General features: G+C 38.8%; 2 protein-coding genes and 1 long non-coding RNA gene across 3 annotated transcripts in view; 2 read left to right on the forward strand and 1 right to left on the reverse strand.

The window, feature by feature from the left end:
* LOC145488988 (uncharacterized) overlaps positions 1-21,201 on the forward strand; it is a 145,802-nt gene that overhangs the window by 97,822 nt on the left and 26,779 nt on the right. The window lies entirely within an intron of this gene.
* On the reverse strand, positions 4,080-16,473 carry LOC145491326 (NADPH:adrenodoxin oxidoreductase, mitochondrial-like). The gene is made up of 15 exons (XM_081470492.1): positions 16,089-16,473; positions 15,527-15,622; positions 14,619-14,741; positions 14,088-14,132; positions 13,502-13,570; positions 12,656-12,757; positions 11,561-11,650; positions 10,617-10,719; positions 10,064-10,115; positions 9,214-9,349; positions 8,241-8,300; positions 7,426-7,528; positions 6,510-6,617; positions 5,742-5,807; positions 4,080-5,106 (listed from the first exon to the last, which is right to left on the reverse strand). Exons 1-15 carry the CDS (start codon positions 16,278-16,280, stop codon positions 4,964-4,966), a joined length of 1,488 nt encoding a protein of 495 aa, XP_081326618.1. The 5' UTR covers positions 16,281-16,473; the 3' UTR covers positions 4,080-4,963.
* On the forward strand, positions 16,479-20,190 carry LOC145491328 (GPN-loop GTPase 1-like). The gene is made up of 5 exons (XM_081470493.1): positions 16,479-16,685; positions 17,453-17,694; positions 18,187-18,406; positions 19,049-19,292; positions 19,679-20,190. The coding sequence occupies exons 1-5, from the start codon at positions 16,494-16,496 to the stop codon at positions 19,993-19,995; spliced, it is 1,215 nt and encodes a 404-aa protein (XP_081326619.1). The 5' UTR covers positions 16,479-16,493; the 3' UTR covers positions 19,996-20,190.

Raw genomic sequence — 21,201 nt, forward strand, 5'->3', positions numbered from 1 at the left:
CATTCATTAAAAGATATTTTCCAAGAAATGAACAGCTTCTTCAATAACATACATATATTTTGTAAGCCACCCAGAAATTTCATACCTTACTTGATTAGAGCGCAAATATCGAAAAATTAGTTCACTCTTTCTTTATCAGGTTGCTTATAGTACTATTTTCTTGGTTCTTTGTCTTCTATATTATCTACATCCGCCGCCATTTCAATTAACAATTTTAATTAAAATTCCAAACTTACAACTGACCACACCACGCTTAGTCATGAGAAATGAATGAAGCCGCATATACCATGACGACAATGTGGACAGTCAAGGCGAGCTTTGGCAAATCCGCGGGTTAAGAATCACTTCAAATTGTTTTCCAGGAAATTGGATAAACGAAAAATTAAAGCTTTTGGTCCGATTTCAGTTTATTTTCTCTGAATCTTAAAACTCGAGAGTTTTACAATTCAGTTTCACTGTTTTCCAAAGCTGCGCGTGAATTTATTCTTTTCGATTGTGCGTTTTTGACATGGCTAAAAAAGACAATTTTCCTGTCTTATTGCGATCAACGTTTTAATACCACAAATTTGGCAAATGTGACCACAAAAATAAAATTGGCGCAACTTAATATTTCTACTAAACGCTCTGCAGATTTCCCGAGAAAGGCTTAAGCCCTTACGGAAACTAAGATCAGACTAACTCTCTTGAGACACACATGTAATGGCGACTCTTTTGTCTCCTGTCAATTGCCATGGTTACTAACGTGGTGTCCAGACTCTATCAGTTTGCCTATTTTTTGTTTCATTTGAATTTGGTCTTAGTTTCCCGTATGCAGTTAGCCTGCTACCTAAGCTACTATGCAGTCTTTTAAACAATGTTGACGTATATATTTTGTACGACGTAGCTTAAATCAAAACTCTTAGCACACAATTTATTTCCCGTCCGAAAGGCGCGCGGGAGACTCGACCCGAAAACTTTAAACTGGTGACGTAGCTCCACAGGGATTCTTGTAGCGTATCTGATTGGTTCTTCTCGGTCTTGAATTTTCGCGCGCAAGTAATAACCAATCGGAAACACCGTGAAGATCATTTGCGTGACCAGAGGTCGCGATTGTTTTGGTCAGCAAAAAGGATCCCGGAATGTGATCTCTGCTGCGTAATCGATATACGGTATGGAATATTTCGGATCAAACATCAGACGGCTCGTACGTTCGCCATCACTGGAGAAGATTAAGAATTGGGCAGGCGGAAGGACGAGTTTGTTGAATTCCACGCCAAATTTGTCGGTTGTGGAAAAAATTTCGGATGCAGTCAAATTACAGCTTCGGATTACACCTTCACGAAATTAGGTGAAATCCGATTATGGCTAGTCTGATTTTAACTTGTTTAAGCTTTCAACAGGAGAAAATGAGGCTTCTAATCATCTCGACTTTTAACTTCAGTATCAAGTTACAAATCAACTTAGAGCAGAAAATTGTTAGATGAGTCGAGATGGATCCGGAGACAGCGCTAGCTAGTTTACCTAAATGAATGCGTTATTGATTTGATTCTTTTTCAAGCGATATACTCAAGCTAGGCTTAAAATATTGAAATGAAAGCACTGATGTGTGTGGGATTTGTACTTGAGATAGCGTTTGCGACCACAGTCCAAACAAAACCCATCGAAAGCACATTTTACTTAAGAACGCAAAAATATCAAAATCAAATATCAAGTATAAAATTAACCACGCATTACACTCGCTGAAATGTCTTAAAATTATCAATCAAATTGAAACATTTGTTTTTGAAAGTAATGCTTCAGGGCAAAAGAAAAAAAACTTAATTGAACGAATTTCTTTTGTGTTCGATTCGTTTTGCTTGTATTTAGTTTCGCGCGAAAACGGTCAAACGTTTCAAAATAGGAGACCGAAAGCTCGACAAAACTATTGAATTGTTGAGAGGTAATTTTAAAATTCGCCAGGAGGGACTAAGAAAGAGGTCATTGCGGAAAAGAAGTCAGCGGGTCAGTACATCCACAAGTGTATCACCCCAATGTAATTAGCGTATTAATGTCGTCTAATGACGAAATTGACCCCGAGGGCTGAAACATCCTTGATATTAACGAAAATTAGAAAAGCCTCTAAAATTAACGCCCAATGAACGAGGAAAGTGTACTTCGGGTTTTGATGACAGAGGATAAAGCCGCGGCGGAAATAAAGCACATAAATATCAGCTGATGGATTTCGCTTCAAATTTGTCAACTTTGGTGTCGTGCGAGCATTAGATTGCAACATTTTGACATTTCGTTTTGACAATGTTTACTTCTCGTGGTTGGGCTTACTAGCCAAGATTACCGATCGATTGTAAAATGTCATTCTTTTTCTGCTATTTTAAACGAATTTCATTGTCGATAATTAGGCTCCAGATAGGAGATATGTAAAATTAAATTGTAAATAGCCATAAATAATTCACCATATTTTATCGTATCTAGGTTTTTGGCTGAATTTTTTTTTTTTTTTTTGAAACTTGAAACACGCAAAAACTTGGATTTTGCAGGAAAACATTGACTGGGTCGATCAAATTGTGACATAATGTATATATAATTTTGCCTTATCGCAGTCGGCATATGTATTATTTTCAAAACATAGCGCTTTGAAAATAACAAAAGAGAACAAATAGTAAAGATACCTTAATCCAGTGGCTCTGCTGTCTTATTCGACCATACTAGCTGCTGTTAGAGACGCTGGTTCCTTTTTTACCACGGCAATGTATTTAATACGCTGTAACGCGGCCTGTGAACGTAAAAACTTAGGGTTACGTCTTCCTCAAATACGTTCAACAAAGGTTATAGCTTTACGCGTTTTATCGCTAGCATTCCATTGACAATAAAATAGAAACAAAAAGCTACCCCTTCGAAACAATTTTCAGCTGTCACAAGGCTTGAATTGGGCTCTCAATCCTGACCAGAAATTCACCTAGCTTGAACGAGACACAATATTTAACAGCCCAGCTGAAATTTACGGATTCGCCCGGCAACCGACCAACGCCTGAGCCGCGCTACTCCAGCTGTTTTTTTTGGAATCGTTGAAAATCATTTTCGCATCAGAGCCAACGCGTTAATTGGTCGTGTCCCTTAAACGACCCCTACTCACTTTTATCTGGCTTCAAATCAGTCAGACTCTTTATATTTTATCTGGACGGCCTCATAACGAGCACTGGTCTGGATGTTTCATCAGCGAAACGAAAACAATTCATTTAATAAGCAGTTTGTGGCTCTCTCGCATCAATTCAATACAGCAACAAAAAATATGTACATATACAAAATCACTCACTTTTTCAGGTGGCAAATTGCACCAAAAACTGGAATTTGCACATGAAGGAGATCAGTCTCGATGTATTCCCCTGTTAAAAACATACGCCTCTGCGAAAGATCTAATTGAAGGAATATTTAATTGATATTACCCACGACCACGGAAGCGAAATGGAGCTGAAGTCCATTTTAGGGTGTCTGTGTTATGCTCACAACACACATAGAACATTGTAAACTAAACATAATTTGACAGTTTGTAATTTAACGTGTTCTAAATTGCTATTGTAAATACAAACGGCTTGGAAAGAGTGACTGGCATGCAAAATAAATAAATCATATATTTTAGTCACATTAGTGAAAATGTATCGGCAAAGAGAAAAAAAAGTGATTTGAGACAAGATTTTAAATCGCTGTTTTCTCAACAGGAAAACGGAAGCGCCGACTGTAAATGAGAATAAGAATATTGTGTGTAAAGAAACAAAGAGAAAAATATATTCATTTAGCTAAAGACATCTCGGCGCCCGTATAACAAACAATGCAATTAGAAGTTTCAAAGAAATGAAATCAGCCATTGTAGAATCAATCAATCAGGAACTCGATATGCATACCACTCAGTCGTTTTCACGAGTTTAGTCTAAATTTCTTTCAGTTTTAAATTGTTATTACTTGAGATTAGAAGACCTAGTCCACTACAATTTATACTTCAGAGAATAATCAAAGAAATGTTTTCGGAATCAGATTGCAAATTAGGAAGAGGGTAATTCCAGAATTGCTTGACGTTTGCTACAGCTTCAGTAAGCATTCTCCTCGCTTAGCCCGCTCAACCCATGCTACACGAAAATAAGTTTTTTTTTTTGGATTCCAGCCAAAAAGTTCTACTACGATAACGCATCTCTACAGAAATTCTTGTATTCTCTCCGAGTCTCCCATTGATTGATAACTTGCGCGCGAAACTTCACATACCAGAAACAACCAATCATCGTCTGTGTTGTGTAAATGGAATTTTTCGGGTTTCAGTCTCACGTACGCGTCCCTCTCGAAAGGAGACAAAAAGAGACCTTATTCACAATAGCTGCCATGATGGTTTTTCATTTATAATGCAGGTCAGTGCAAACTAGCCATGCGATCTTTCAGAAGGCAAACACGTTGGGGGACAAGCAGTTCTTGGAAAAACAGCTCGTACCAAAAGTGAAACAGTTTGCGCCCAAATCATTTTTGATGACAGCCAAATAATGATTTCATTATGCTAGTTTGGAGCAGTTATCGACATTTTGACGTGTTGCCAATCTGCAACTGCTTTTGTCATTAGGGTCTACACACGGGACTGGCTGTCTTTCAGAGTCTAGTCGTTAAGAAACCTGAGAAGAACGCATTTATACAAACGGGCGGAGAGAACTACTGTGTTATGAACGTGAAGATTCCCAAGCACATAACACAAAACACAAGCACACAGGCATGGTTTTTCCAATGCACCAACATTACGTCACCGAGAGCCTCACACGCAAAACAGTCAGACAGCAAATTAAGTTTAAACTGTTTGTTGTAATAAAATATTACTATTCTTTATTACAGTGGAAATATGAAATGTTTGATTGTTCCATGTTGTCCCTTTAGGCTGGATTGTGACATCTGCATTGGAGGGCCGGTAGCACTGACATGGCACATATTTTGTGTGCAACGAAGATCTCTAGAATTACTAGCTTCCTTCATGTTTATAAGCAATGTCCAACATTTCTTGCACACTGATAATCTTTTCTCGTGGTTTTCCGAGTTGCCTTCCTCTTTCTTGTTCAACTTGGTCGATTTTGCGCCACTGATCAAAGAAAACAGGTTTGACTCCTGTTAAAAGGTAGAGAAAAAAGTGAAGAGTTACAAAAAACTTCGAAGTATTCAGAAATACATTGTTAGCATTCCATGCATTTTTCCTTCCTTTTCATTGGCCGAGAGCCCACCACGTGACTTGCAAATAATTGCCTAAAAATAATGTTCTGCTAATGCGTAGTGCCCTTTAAATGTGTTTTGTTTCAAATAATATTCTGCTCATGCGTAATTGAACCACGTTCTCGGGTGAAAAAAAGGCAGATCGCCCCCTGAGCTTTCAGAAAGTGATTTAAATATGAAAACAAACTTGGTAATCGAATGATTTTAACAACGATTTAATTGACCTCGGTTGTCTCAAAATATGGTGATTTTTCAGTGTCTCGCAGATCAATTATTTGATGTGCTCGCCACTGACAAATCACGATATTTTGCGATAACCGAGGTCAATAACTGTTATATACTGATGGATGTAGGCGGCATTTTCACCCACGCGTGGGTCTGATACGAGCTCTCAAATTCGTCTGCTAAGACCCACGTAAGATGTATGTCTTCGTTCCGTTTACAAGTTCAGTTTTTCAAAATTGTTGAAGTCGGAAAACACGATATAAAATCCTGAAATACAGTTATCACTAGTAACTTCTAGCCAGACCTACCTCTTGAGTGTAATAAGCTTCTTATAACCTCAAATCCTTTGGTCTGACTCTTTATCTTTATTTCACCTTCATAAGGAGGGAAATAATATTACTGGAAACTAGGCCAGGAGAAAGAGCAAGATTTTCCAGCCTCAGTGAAAACTTTGCATCGTCAACTACTTTCCTTCAGTCAATGTCACTACGAAAACGAATAACAACTAAAATTCAAAAGAAAAAATGTCCACCTAGATAACGAATAAAAGTAAACAAGGATGGCGCAGTGGTGAGAGTGCTCGCCTCCCACCAATGTGGCTCGGGTTCAATTCCGGCCCGGTGCCATGTGTGGGTTGAGTTTGTTCTTGGTTCTCGCCTTTCTCCGAGGGTTTTTCTCCGGGTTCTCCGGTTTTCCTCCTTGCACAAAAACCAACGCTTCAAATTCCAATTCGACCGGGATAAAGAACCCGCATGAAAACCAGCTAGGGCTGATGTGGTTTCCTCTCTAAACATTGTGATTTATTTATTTACTTTATTTTAGCACACAAAAATTAATACACTCCTTCTAATTTCACCATCGCAGACGTACGAGCTCCCGAGGTCAAAGTCGATATTCGCCTTACGCTTGTTCATATATTCCCTATAACGTTTGGTAAGAGAATTTTATTTTCAATCAGTGCATTTTCCCGCACAATAATCCTCCAAGCTTTTCCTGCGCGGCTTAAAACTGGTCGCTGAACTTATCGAAAAGTAACGGAAACTAAGCGATTTGTATTGATCATGAAGGCCCCTCACCAGATTTTAAATCTTGTACAACGAGTTGTCCAGTATGGAAAGCATCGTTCATTGTTGTGGCTATAACTCCTACTGGACCATTTTTCACCCAGCCACTGCAGTACAGACCTGCGGGGAACAAACAAAGCCAGCTTGAGTTAGCTTTATGAAAAATCTGACCGTTCATAAATAAACGTTAAACGATGCCAGCTGAGCTTACAGCCCAATTACAAGCTCGATCACCTCCTTTGCTACCCTTGTCATTGAAGAGAGACACAAAGGAGGCAAAGGAGAGAGAGCTAGCCTGGGATCAAGGTTGCTTAAAGCCCAGGACATTTACAAAAGTGGGAGTAATCGACGACAGATGAAAATTGGCTACCAAGAAACGACATTTACATGTGACCTCTTCTCTGATCTGTAATTTGCAGACTTATTCATTGGCTATTTCTATTTGAAGTGCAGTACTGATCTGTGTGCTAGGTTCGATTTCCACCGCTCTCTCGCTCGAGTCCGATCTCCCGTCCTCCAGGAGAAGACAGGACAAAGAGGAGATGACGGAGGAGTAGTTTTCTGTCTACTTTTAGAATAAATCTACGAAGCGTTCTATCATGAATGCCATTCTCTGATTGGCTACGCTACTCACTATCTATTCTGTTGTAGAGAGTGAGTAGCGCGCTGGTGTGCACTTGTTAACAATATGACGGCCGCTTCCTTGCGTTATAGAAGTGTCTGTGAACGGGATTTAGATAAAGCTTTGGACGACTAAAAGATTTATCATAAAATAATTAGATTATTCGCTCTCGATTTCTATCGCGTGATATTACGCGTTCATAGAAATCGTAAGCTCATAGTCTAATTGTTAACTCTAGCAAACAGTAATGTTGAGTGGAGTCTAAATGTATATCACTGTCATCCGCCAGATGTCGACGTTTCTTACCTGAGTCATTTACTCTTCCATTTTCGTTCGGGATAACACCTCTTTTCATATCAAAGGGAGCGTGACTCATTGGAATGCTCTTGTATCCAATGCTACGAAACACCTGTGAGAATTCACATCATGGAAGTAATTATTGACTGCAGACCTGCTCAAAAAACGCACTGGCACACGTAATTGAGCTTTGAATCGTCTAAGAACGATTGATGTACTTTTACTTGTAATATCTGACCTACTAACACAGACGTTCTTTTGATCTGTCACAGAATCGTTTCTCCCAGGGAGCAATGTTGCATTGCATACTAAATTATCAAAAGCCAAGAAACATTTTCTAAAAGACTATGTCGGCAACACTAAATATATGTGGAGGCGCGGTGGTCGCATGTTTAGTGAGCTCGTCTCAGGATCGACTGGTGCGGGTTCGAGCCCTGGCTGGGGACATTTTGTTGTGTTCTTGGGCTAGAGTTACTCTCACAGTGCCTCTCTCCACCCAGGCATATAAATGGGTAACTGCGAATTCAGTCCTGGGGGTAACCCTGCAATGGACTAGCACCTCATCCAAGGAGAGAAGAAATACTCCTAAACGTTTCATGCTCATGAAACCGGAGATAAACGCCGGCCTGATGGGCCACTTGGCTCATATGCGGACTCAAACACTTAATACATGGGTTATTTTTCACTAGACTGAGTCTGAAAATCAACAACTGATGAAATTGTCTAGACCAGCCATCAAATCCTAAGAACTAACGAGACAAGACGCGTATGTGGCAAATCCATATTTTGAGAATACGACTCAACTGCAGGTATAGAACACTCACCAGACCGCAAGGTACACCCTCATATACACCAGTGCCATGAGCTTGGACTGATCCATTACTCTGTTGCGACGAGAAAACACAATAACACCCCATGAATAAGAGCAATTTGCACAATTGTGACAACTCTGAGGCAGTGGCAAAGTAAGTCCACAAAATTCTCTTTAGTTTCAATGGGCGATGAGCCTATGAGACCGCTGGGTCTGCATGAAAATGATCAACTACCGCCCGGTTAGCTCAGTTGGTAGAACGCCAGACTGCTGTGCGGGAGGTCAAGGGGTTGAGCCCTCAGGCCTTAAAATAACTGAGGAGAATGTGCTACCTTTGTAATTACATCTGCAAATGGTTGGACGTTCAAGTCTTCTCAGATACGGACTACACCCCGTAAGCCCCGTCTCCTGCATGTGCAGTCTTACATGGTTAACAGGGGACGTTAAAGAACCCACTCACTTATCGCAAAGAGTAGGGTGGGTTGCTGCCCCATCTCTGTTCTCATTACGTGCTCATTAGACCCCAAAGGACGTCAGCAACATACGTAGCAGATTGAAGAAGTCTTGTTAATTAGCGTTTTTTGTTGGGATTTAATTATCCTACCAAAAGACGCTAATTATCAACATTTTACTACTTCTGGATAATTATGTTTCTTAAGTTTATCCTCCTGCTCACGTGTTAGTGAAAACCAGCCCTACAACAAACAGTCAAACAAATTGCTCATGATAAAGCTGAAATTACAATGTAGTGTGACAGAAAATATGTCACATAGAAAGTAACAATCTCTCTTCCAACGAGTTCGCACTTATGATCCAGAGTAATTGTTATACACACCAGAAGTAGGATCAATATATTAAGTACAAACAGAAGCATATCACCTATAATAGGTGATATGCTTCTGGCACAAAGTAATTGTAAAAACCTGGTACAATATGTTTCATTTTGTTTCATTAAATCAACAAAAGATATATTTAAATATACATACCTCTACTAAATTATTGATTTCTAATCTGACTCCAGATAGTTTTTCTCCACCTGGCATGGGAAGAAACTCTACAGGACTCCTTTGAAATTTTAGACTCCATTTTCTAATTGCAGCATTCAGTGAAGTGCTCTCATCTCTTGTAAAATAAAATGTAAAGAATATCTAGATCAGAATATTTATACAAAAAAGATCTTTAAAACAGTTATTTTATAACAATCAGTTATACAGTTAGCAAAAAAAGGTTTGTGTCCACTGTTTCAAAACTTCTTATACGTGACAATGTTACATGTACCACCTTCCGCAGGTGATGAGGCGATTCAGTATCAATAGCACAGTCAGTTCTTATTACCAACTCTTGTCTCCATATGTAAATATTCTTTACTGTTAGTTTCTTCAGCTTCATAGTTCAGTAATTCTCTACTGTCAAGCCAACAGGTGATTATGTAACAGAGAGAATCATAAGAAGGGAAGGATGGGGGTATTGTAGGCTGTGGTGCAGCTGGACATGTCACAAAATGCTGGTGTTAAGACTGTCTGTGACGCAGGCTAGAGACACTGGAGTTTGCAATATTGCAGTATCAGACTGTTCTTACTAGTTTAACTATAAATTGCCACCCTTATATTTCACCTAATCCTTTACCCTCACAACAATGCAGCCAGCAGCTAAGCATGCAGACAACCTATATACCAAGTGTTTCTCTGCCTTATTTCAACATTTGCTGAATTTTTACGGTATAATGGTGTTCACCGTGCCCTCCCCTTGATGTCCCCATCTTTGCAAAAATTTTGGCAGTATTGTAATGTTCAGCACCCCTGGTTTGCCTCCCAGTAAAGCAGTTCTTAAACTTACAATGCCGTCTTGCACATCAGTTCAGTAAGTCTTTTCCTTGGTCTTGGAATATCTTTAATTAATACAAAAAAGTAAAATACAACTTACATGGATTGCCAGGAAAATGGATAACAGATAGTTCTAGGCAATACTGAATAAGCACTACAAGTGTTGACTTCAAATCCCTTGAAAATATGTGTCATATGTCATATGTCATATGTCAGCCTGCAAAGAAACTTTTTGGTAAATTTTGACATGTCAATTGCCTGGTAAAGGCTAGGGGGCTGGCTGCCATTTGTAGCCACCATTATGAGCAGACAGGAACTGACACATATAGAATGTAATAAAATAAATGTTTCTTAGCCAGCAGAGCTGTTATTAAGTCTCAAGTCATGAACCTGTTGCCTTGATCTTCTCACTTATAACAAACTTGGGTCTTTGTTGGTGAATTATATCAACAGAAATGTTCTATTGTCACTTCAAGAGCCCTTCACGTACACTCAGCCGTGAGTTTCATAGCTTACAGTCCTAAATGACAGCCTGAACAGTAGTCTAAAAAGATGTATAAACCTACTAGGAAGCTTTTCTTGTGTTGTTCTGAAGTCATCAGGGTCAAACACAGCTTTACAGCCCTCTAACTTGGTCATTTCCCTTAACTCCTTAATAGTAAATGACACCTTTAAAGAGAGGACAATACTCAATAATTATACATAATTTGTTAATTAAGACAGCTTCAGAATGCAAAGGAAGATCAACTGATCCCTTTGTAAGCAAGATGATAATCAGTCCATGATATAACTTCCTTCAAAAGTGAAATCAACTGGGTTCTCCAAACCAGGAGTCCAACCTGTGAGGGATGGTGGCTCAGGGGACGGGATTCCTTTTGGGGGTTAAAAAGATACGGTTTGGTACCTCTTAGTGTGTTCAGGCTCAAAAGGTCTACAGCAGGAGCTTTCACAGTACCTTTTAGCGTATTGAGCTGAAATAACTAAAGGTAGAGTCAGTTAATATGTTGTTTAAGAATAATTCTTAAACAACATATTTACTTATGCTACCTGTAGTACCTTACCCTCTTAGAGTTGAGAAAAATTCCACGCCATGCCCACAATACAGGATCTTGGTACCCCTTGGGGGCTCTTTCCAAAATTTCCGACGAGCACCACAGTCCTTTTATATGGGAGTGCCCCCCAGGATCAGTGGGTTAAGGCTTGACTCTTGTTGGGATCATGAAATAATTTTTTATTTTGGGTGACACATCTTCTGAATTCTGCCCATTCTAGTACATTTACAATTGGCGTCATTTCTTTCCAAGTCAATCCTTTTATTCAAGAGAGCAACTGGCAAAAATCACAAATTAATATCTCGCCACAAAATTCATTCCTTTATAATAATTTGGAAAACAAACTGAGTAATACTATTTAATTAGTAATTACACCAAGTGGATGGAGTACATTATTCAGGGAGCAATCAGGCAAGTAGTTTTATTAATACTTCAAGTTTGAACTGTAATGTTTTCACCTGTAATGGTCCTCGTCTGCCAACAATATAAACTGTCTGGACACAGCTTTTCCTAAGTGCTTCCAAAGCATGCTCACAGATGTCTGTTTTCTACAAATACAGTCAAAACACAGCTGGCAAAATCTTGTAGATCAGGTATGCTTAACTTTAGATTAGAAAAAAAATTAAACAAGCTGACATAAAGACTAAGGTCCAGATATGCAACCAAACCCCACAACTGGTTTGATTGTCCAGATACACTTTTGGCCTTGACAAACTTGATTGCCAAAGCTTAGCTACATGCACACCAACGTAAAAAGTACAAAATCAGGACGGCATAACTTTAGAGAGTGACAGAAATCATGCCTAGTTTTGTAGGCATAGACATTCAATTACCATTTAAGTTCTTCTCAGGCCAATTTTCTAACTGCTAACAACCCTCATTTTTGAAAGGTTAATGTTGTGTTCTTAGGCAAGAAACTTTTCATAGTGGCTTTCTTTGCCGAGGTGTATCTTTTAATGGATACCAGTAAATTTACTGCTGGGAGGAGGTAACCCTGTGATGAACTAGCCTCCCATTTAGGGAGGGTAGAAATACTCCTTCTAGTAACTTAATGGAATGGAAACTGGAGATATGTGCCATCATGAGGAGGCATAACACTCAACTCAGACTCTATTAGTGTTGCGATAGCCTGACACTCTCTTTTCGTAGCAAATGGTTTGAAGCCAGAAGTATATGTATGTGTCAGTAGTTTGTATGGTGTGATCGTCTGGGTGAGGGTAAGTCTGAAAAGAACTCGGCTGTTGTTTTGCAACCTGAGCAGAAGTCACTTGACTCTCAAGATGACTTCTGCTCAATGTCGAAACATCAGTCATCAACAGCAGTTATTTTCAGAACTACCCTCACTAAGTTAATCATACTATTTGAACTGTCTTTTCAGTTCAAAAATCTGGCAGTTATAGTGTCTCTACCTATATCCACTTCAGCATATATGACTTTTGTACAGTAATATTAAGCTGACTAACAATGAATGAAAAAACAAATTTATTACACACACATGCTGTAAGTAGAAATAATACACTCAGATTAAATGTAGAAATATTGATAAAAATCACCTCCAATAGTTCTATCGGGCTGAGCAGAATCCTTGCAACATCAAGAGCTACATTTCCTTGTCCCAGTATGACAGCAGTCTCTGAACTCAAGTTTGGCTCTAGCTGAAAGGCAATTTTACACAGGACATTTGAGATGGCATTGTTCCCTCCAATTTCCTTTCTCAGCCCCCTCCTTTGCAACCAATATCTATTTTACTTCCCTGAAAGCCTTTCCCTCTACTACCACACCCATTATTTAATAATGTTCTTCTTAGTTTTTGAGCTAAACTGGTCATAAGAAGTCGCATCACTATTTCATCAAGAGCATGAAAAAAAAAAATGAAATGTTCATTCCAAGAATTCATCTTGATTTGAGTCACAATGTTTGTGTATTTTGGTACTTTAAACTTCGCCTTTTCTCCATCAAATTAGGATCAAACATTGAAATTCCTTGATATCTGAATACAAGACAGGGCTGTCATTAAGTTTTGAGTCACCTGTAGCCTCGTTCTCCACACCCATAGCAAACTTGTTACTTTGTGGTTGAATTCTATCAACCACAGGCAATTTCATCCGTAGTAGCATCAAGGGAAAATCAAGCATACTCAGCTGTAACCGGTGTTGTGGGTTACGGCCCTTTATGACAGCCCTGCAAGATGATCAATGACAGAAAGAAAGCTATTTGACAGTGGATTGGCTGTACATACAACTGTATACACTAGATGATTCTTGAAATACTACCTATCATTATGATCTGGAGTGTTTTAACTTACAGTAGTTCACATTCCTTTGCTTGTAGAGAAATCTTATACTACAAGTAAATTACATAATTATCTATAAACAAAGTTATACTATTTTTACGCATACATGAGAATTAGAAGGAAGTCCATTATACCACTCCACAAATGCTCTTGCTGAATACACTCCTTGCAAATCCTGTTCAAGTAAAGTTGAAAACTTTGCAGTTGAGCATATAACAGACTTAATTCAATGCAATGAATTTGCTATTATGACACAAACAGTTGGAGGGAAGGTATTTAGAACAGGTTGAGGAAATCAAGGGCTTGCTTTTTAATGTCTTAACAGAAAGCTGCAAGGTACAGGAAATATTGGGGGAAAAAAGCATCAATTATATTAACTCATGTGGATTAGCAACAAGGAAGAAAACTGAAGGCAAAAAAAAACAAGAAAATGAATCATGCAAATTCCAGTTCTATCTGATCCTAAGCCAGATAATCTCCTCAAATACAAAAAATAACAGAATCAAAATTATGCATGTCAACAGAATTGAGGATGAAATAGGAAAGTATTGAAACTTGGTTGGATATGTACTGATGGATGGATCGTTGGATGGATTGTTGGATGGATTGATGGACAGGTGGACTGACGGACTGACCAACACAACAACACTATGAGTTTTAATTAATATACAAAGAGAATGATTAGTTGTTACCTCACCAGGAATTCCAAAGGTTTTGTCATCTTCTGCCCCATAACACTGCAAGGAAAAGGAATGGTTCAAGCAGTGTGAGAAATATTGGCCAAATCAATAATTTTTAAGATTACATTCAAAAGGCATGTTATATCACATTTTGATTTTATTACTGAATAATTTTTCCTGTGAGTTAAAATAAAGGTTCAACCTTTGGCTATTGTTTTCCTTATTTAATTAAAAATTTAAATGAATTTCAAATTTACTACAAATAAGATATTAATTATTATACACACTAGCTAGAAAATCGTTTTTCAAATTAAAGCGAATGAATAGTCAGAGGCACTATGACAGTGTCTTGCCCAAGAACACAACACAGTGATCCTGGCCAGGACACCATGAGCCTGGACTGTTCAAACTGAAGTCTAACTCACTAACAATTAGGCCACAGAGCTTCTGTCAATCTGATACCCCTCAGATGCACTATAGCTGGTGTCATTCAATAAGAAAAGTTGAACTGCAAACTTATTAACACACAGTTTTTCTGCTTACCAAGACAACAGCATCATAAGCTTTTAACAACTCTGCCACATTCACATCTTCTCCAACATTCACATTTCCAATAAAAGAGCACCTGTCAGACAGTGCTGTCGTTGTGAACTGGTTAATGCAATTCTGTTTGACAAAGACAAGAAACCTCTCTATTAAAAGATTCTTAGAACTAAGGATTGCATGTACATCAGCTGCTTTGCACAGAGTTGAATACGAATTTCTAATCAGCTTGTTTAGTTAAAAAAATCAAGTGAGTATAGTAAACAAAAAACAGATTTCTCAATTAAAAAATCATTTTTCCCAATAGATTTCAAATAACTGTTAGAATGACTGAATATTTTACTTGTTCTGTTAGTTTGACTTTTCATCCCAGAGTCTAGAGATGCCAACGTGAAAAAAAAATTAAATCTGGGAGACCAGGAAAATGGAGTGAAACTAAATGAAACACATAGATTTTTCTTTACACCCACCAGATTGGTCTAATTATCCTGGTGAAAACAGATTCTACGTACTTGCAGTGTGTCTGTTCAGTAATAGATCACAGATGATATGAGAATGTGATACGAACAAAAAAGTGGCACACATGCCTTTAATTGATTGTGTCACTGATGTTGTTACCACATCTTGATGTCTTCCGCGCATGATCTCTTTCTAAATAGATACATGGCAACATGGAATTTACCTGTTTGTCCTCCAATGGATTATAGGTAAGTACCACTCAAAATGCAGGAATAATAAATTTTGACTTTTATAACATCTGGTACAATATCTTTACTGCAGCAATTTTGCTGAATTATTTTGAAGTGCTATTAATAGTTGCCAAAGCCAAGGGTAAATTTAAATCAATGCTTGAAGTTTTAATTAATTATTTGAACTTTTCCAGGTCTATTAACACTTGGCTGTCTTACTTTAGTTTCTGGATGATCAGGGGCAATTCCAAATCTTGCCAAGCCAAATGGAACTGGAAGACGTTCATAAACATCAACAAGAGCTTCATCGTGGGACTGCAAATTAATGTAAAGAACAAGATTCACTTTCTTTCTTTGCATTATAAAAGATGTGCGTGGATTTCACTTCTTTTGGAAATATACGGCTCCAGAGAGAGAAAGGGACGGGGAGCAGACATCTAAATTTAACACCTTTGTAACTTTTTCTCCCAATTCCACCCTTTCTTTAGTGGTTGCAGCCCCTTTGGTGCTTTCCTGTTGCAAAATACAATAGGGCAATGTCCCATAATAATTTCCCTTATTTCTATCAGTTCTTGTCACCCTTAGGAAATCCAATTTGGAAATCCACTTCCCACCCTCTCTTCTGTAGCCCCCCGTAACGTTTATGCACCCTTACCCCTAGACCTCTCCCCCTGCCCCCACTCCACTGAAGAAATATATTCGTCATTTGAAGCCTCCGTTTGCGGGGTGGGGGAGGGGGTGAGAGGAGGGAACAATTTCTCTCTGTAATTTAAATACACACCTTTAAAATTTGTTGTGCGGTGTAAAACCCTGCAGGGCCGCTGCCCACAATTCCTACATGCGGCTTCTCTGTTTGATTTGCACCACAAGAAACCGAGAACCATCTGGGATAAGACCAGCTTCTATGGCCAGCTTGCACAGAACATTTGATAGCTTTCCGATGGACCACGGACCGCCGGAGAGTAATCCACATATCTTCTTAAAATATGACTTCAACATAAATCGTATTGATCCATACAAATAGGAAAATATGAAGTTCAGTTATGAAAAAGTACCAAATCTGCAAGGCGTCAACCCAAGGAGTCGAGAAGAACGAAAGGAGAGATATCTAGAATCGAGAGGTATTGGTAAAGAGTCGAGCCCGCGATGCACATCTGATTATTGGTAGAAGCCCTGGTAGAAGCATATGTGTCGTGTAAGATGGTCACGTAACTCCAAGATGGCGGAAGCAAGTGGAGGGGAGAGCAGTTCTTTTGCTGGTCCATCGACGTCGGATGATAAAGGCGATGACGTTGCTAACTCAGAATCCCAAAAGGAAAAGCCCACTTGTATTTTGTGCCTCGGTATGGCTGGATCTGGAAAGACTACGTTTGTACAGGTACATTTTGAATCTCTTGTCAAACCGAGTTTATCGCACGTGCGTGCTGCATGCTGAAGACACGTTTGATCACCTTGCACGGGGGCCTTGAAGACAGACGCTTCTCCAGATCCTAAAAATAATCTGTAAATGAGTTACGCTTATCACACCAGAATTGAGAACGATTAGACAGTTAAGTTAATTGCTTAGTTTTTCTTAGTCGATTTTTCCCGTCTCGGTGAGAAATAATCCTGGAGAAACACTCGTGCTTTTGCCAATACACTAGTCATTAGTTTGAGTGATGATCAGTGTGTTTACAATACTGCAGTGGAGTAGCATCCCATCCAGGAGGCAGGAGAAATACTCCTAGTCGCTTCAAGGTATTGTTTTGATTTAGGATCAAAGAGGTTATTTATTACTCGATCGATTACAGCAGGCCTTCGAGTCTCGGGTTTCCTTACCTCCTGCTCTGCCTCACTAGACCAGCGACGTTGTAATTTTGCATCCTGTCCCTTCCTCCCAGGGTGTGATTTTCTTTTTAAAAAACAATATTTCAGCCCAAATGTGTGTCTTTATTGATTGATATGAAATCATGCTACCGAAACCAGAAATAAGCGCCAGACTGATGGGCCACTTGGCCCGTATGCAGACCTTGTTTTATCTTGAAATAACTAAACTTTTTCACCGGGTTGATGTTGCAACCTTGTAACCATGTTAATGATAATGTTATGCAAAATGTCTTGTTCAAACATGAGTAAAACCTTTCATTTCAAATGACCTCTTTTCAGAGACTCACAGCACACTTGTATGCCAGGAAAGAGACACCTTATGTGGTAAACCTTGATCCAGCTGTTAAGGAGGTGCCATATCCTGTAAACATTGACATCAGAGATTCTGTCAATTATAAGGAAGTCATGAAACAGTACAAACTGGGTCCGAATGGGGGAATTGTAACATCTCTGAATCTGTTTGCAACACGATTTGATCAGGTCATGAGCTTCTTGGACAAGAAACGTTCATCTGATTTCAAGTTAGTACCTAAACATCATTGTATGTTAATATTCAGAGTATGTTCTTTGCATTACTCTTGTGGGAGGCGCAGTGGCCTTATGATTAGTGTTCTTAACTTCAAATCGAGTGGTCTGGGTTTGAGCTTGGCCAGGGACATTGTGTTGTGTTTTTATACTCTCACTCCACCCGGGTGTATAAATGTGTACTGGCAAATTTAATGCTGGGGGTAACCTTTTGATGTACTAACATTCCATCCACTAAGGAGGGAGAAGAAATACTACTAGTCACTTCATGCTACAGAATTTAACTGGAGATATTAGCTCTGGTCTGATGGGCCATTTACCGGCAGTCTGACATATGCATACAGAAAAACAGTAGCTTGGTCTTACTTTTTTTACCAGTTTAAGTTGCTGTAGCATTGTTGTTTAGGGGACAACAGTCTGACTTGTTGCCAGAGTAGACAGTATACAAATGTACAACAAACATTACAAATGTGCTTACTCTATTTCAGGTTTGCTATTTTTGACACACCAGGTCAGATAGAGGTGTTCACATGGTCTGCATCAGGAGCCATAATAACTGAAGCACTGGCATCTTCCTTTGCAACAGTCGTAGTGTACATAATTGACACAGCCAGGAGCACAAGTCCTGTCACATTCATGTCAAACATGCTGTATGCATGCAGTATTCTCTACAAGACCAAGTTACCTTTTATAGTTGTTCTGAACAAGGTAATCCCCATTGGATGCAATCCTTATGCCTTATAACATCAATTCTATTAAAAGTTATCATACCACTGCTCTGCCAGATGAAGTAGTACAAAAAAAAAAAAAAAACAGCAAGCAATTTCGGGGCAGTATGATAAAGTACTTATTGACCAGGTTAGGTTGGGCCAGATATGAAAATATTTGGCACTTGGTCATTTTGCATGGACCTGGATGGGCTCTTTCTGTAAACCATAATCTTGAGCAAAATACTTTCCTGTTCAGCTATCCTGCTCTGTCAATAAGCTCATAATTATATTGCTTAGGTTCACAAATACACTTTTAACATGCAGCAGCTAAATATTGTGTTGTGCACATTGCATGCCTTTGAAGCTATGTGATAACATGGTTCTATCAGCTGACAGTTTGCAAGGTTTGTTGCTCATCTATTATTCTTGCTAGCAGTCCCTGGGTGAATGTCTTCAGAGCAGATGAAAACCAGGAATTAGCAGTGCAATATTATGTACAGTGTCCCCTATTAGTTTTTTTAAGCTAAATACTATTGACACTTTAATAAAGTCTTTCATTCATTCTTTCATTCATTCATTCTTTACCAATGCACAATAATTTTTGATCTATAAACAAATAAATGTTCTGTCATATTTTCAGACTGATATAGTTGATCATAACTTTGCTGTTGAGTGGATGCAGGATTTTGAAGTTTTTGAGGAGGCATTGTCTCAAGACACAACTTACATGTCCAGTTTGACAAGGTCAATGAGTCTGGTTCTTGATGAGTTCTACCAGAATCTGCGAACAGTGGGTGTGTCATCTATGACGGGGGCTGGCTTTGACGAGCTCTTAAAGGCAGTTGATGATGCTGTTGTCGAATTTGAGACCCAATACAAACCAGGTAAACTAATTTGTGATGCTATACACGAGTATCCAAGAAATATTTTTGTCCATTTTGCATCATGCATTGGAAATTGGAGATGAGTGCTGGCCTAATAAGGTACACGGCTTGAACACGAATTTAACTGTACATGCACCTTTGTCGATAGACGCGCTTACATGGTTCAAAGTCAGGTCAATCAAATTGCAAACAGGTGTGGCTGCTTTCTGCCTTCAATCATTTTGGTGTTAAATTTGAAATTAAAGTAATCAAGGGCCGTGTACTTTGACACCTGGAGGGTTTCATTGGTAACAAGGCAGAGCTCAGAGTTAATAGAATCATTATCTGAACAAGACCCATTGGTATGCCTGATTTTCTGATAGAGCTTCTGTTACTCTTTCCTGTAGAATACGAAAGACTGAAGAAAGACAAAGAAGAAAAAGCGAAAAAAGAAAAAGACGATCAGCTGAAGAAGTTGAAGAAAGATCTGGGTCAAGGAAAGCCTGTTGCCATGGAAACGGCTCAAAGTGGTGCCCAGACCTTTGAGTCCGTGCATGCAACTCCCTTCCACATCTCGCTTGGTGCGGATTTAGACAGTGACGATGAGGAGGAAAGAGATGAAGACTGGGACGAGGAGGAAATGAAAGAGCATGAATCGTTCAAGAGATTCTTAGAGAAGGAGAAACAAAAGGGACAGGCTACTAAAAAGGAAGAAAGTGGATAGTTTTTAAGTTAAATGAACTACAAACGTCGTGCATAAATGGTGGAAAGAGTGTACCATTATGTAGCCAATTTACGTATAAATACACGTGTACTCGTAGAACAATGAATTCTAGACGCTATAATTTAGACTGTTTTATTTTACGTGATTCCATTTCATATAAACTGCCTTAGACTCATATTAAAACGCTAAACAATGGACACATTTGTTTGAAAGATACAAGAGAGATTCCCCGGGCAGGAATTCAAAGAGGAATGCAGACGGTTAGATAAGATGGAAAATTTTAGTGATTTTTCATTATGGAGCGTAGATAATATAGGCAAAGCACTCCGGCCATGGGCTAATGCCTGGAATATTTAAAATGGCGGTTAAAAAGAGCTGTTTGATTATATATTAAGTTATGCGAGGAGTTAAACGTCACGTTCAAATCGGAAAAAACTCCCGATTTAATAAGTTACTCAGATAAAAAGGAAACGTGACAATAAATGAGAGACGAGCGAACAAGATTGCGATGGATTTCTGAATGACGAATGTCAGATTTTTATTAGCTACACGTGAGAGTCGTCAGACAGCTCTCGTTATTTACCAAGTTGAAGACAAGTTTAGTGTTTTGTATTGCACCGACGGAGTAAAGCAGTTTTCATTTGAAACTGAAAATAACAGCTCATCAATGTTAGTATTGCATCCTTTCTCCTCCTTTCTGTCGTGTCTCTGAAGTTTTATCGTTCAATGAACTGAAAATAACTCCTTGACCCAAGTCCATCATTTAATCTTCTTACTACGTTAAGAAGCGGAAAGTGTAGGTTAAGAAATTATTTGCCTTCAATGCAGACGTGCTGTCAAAACACATTCCTTTCATGGTTATGGCAAACGAGGAAACATTTTATAAATATTAATGCATCAATCAGGCCACTTTGCCCCAAACTCTAAACGTTACGACCGTTTGCTGTACGATGTGCCTTCTTCTCCACTGTAAATACACAAATAAACTTTATTTCCTCCCAAATTTACAGAGTAACATGACTACAACTACAAACAATGATAATAATGAAAGAAAACATACAACAAAGCGGCAATATTACGGGCAACAGTTTCAGGGCAAAATATGCGGAAGGGTGCTGAAATCCTCATTTTGCATCCTTCATTGTGCAACTGTTGTCACTGCTTTTCTTTTGGTCGGTTTATACTTCCTGCTTTTTGAAGCAACTG

Source organism: Orbicella franksi, chromosome 6, assembly GCF_964199315.1.
Source record: "Orbicella franksi chromosome 6, jaOrbFran1.1, whole genome shotgun sequence".
In the NCBI taxonomy this organism is placed as follows: domain Eukaryota; kingdom Metazoa; phylum Cnidaria; class Anthozoa; order Scleractinia; family Merulinidae; genus Orbicella; species Orbicella franksi.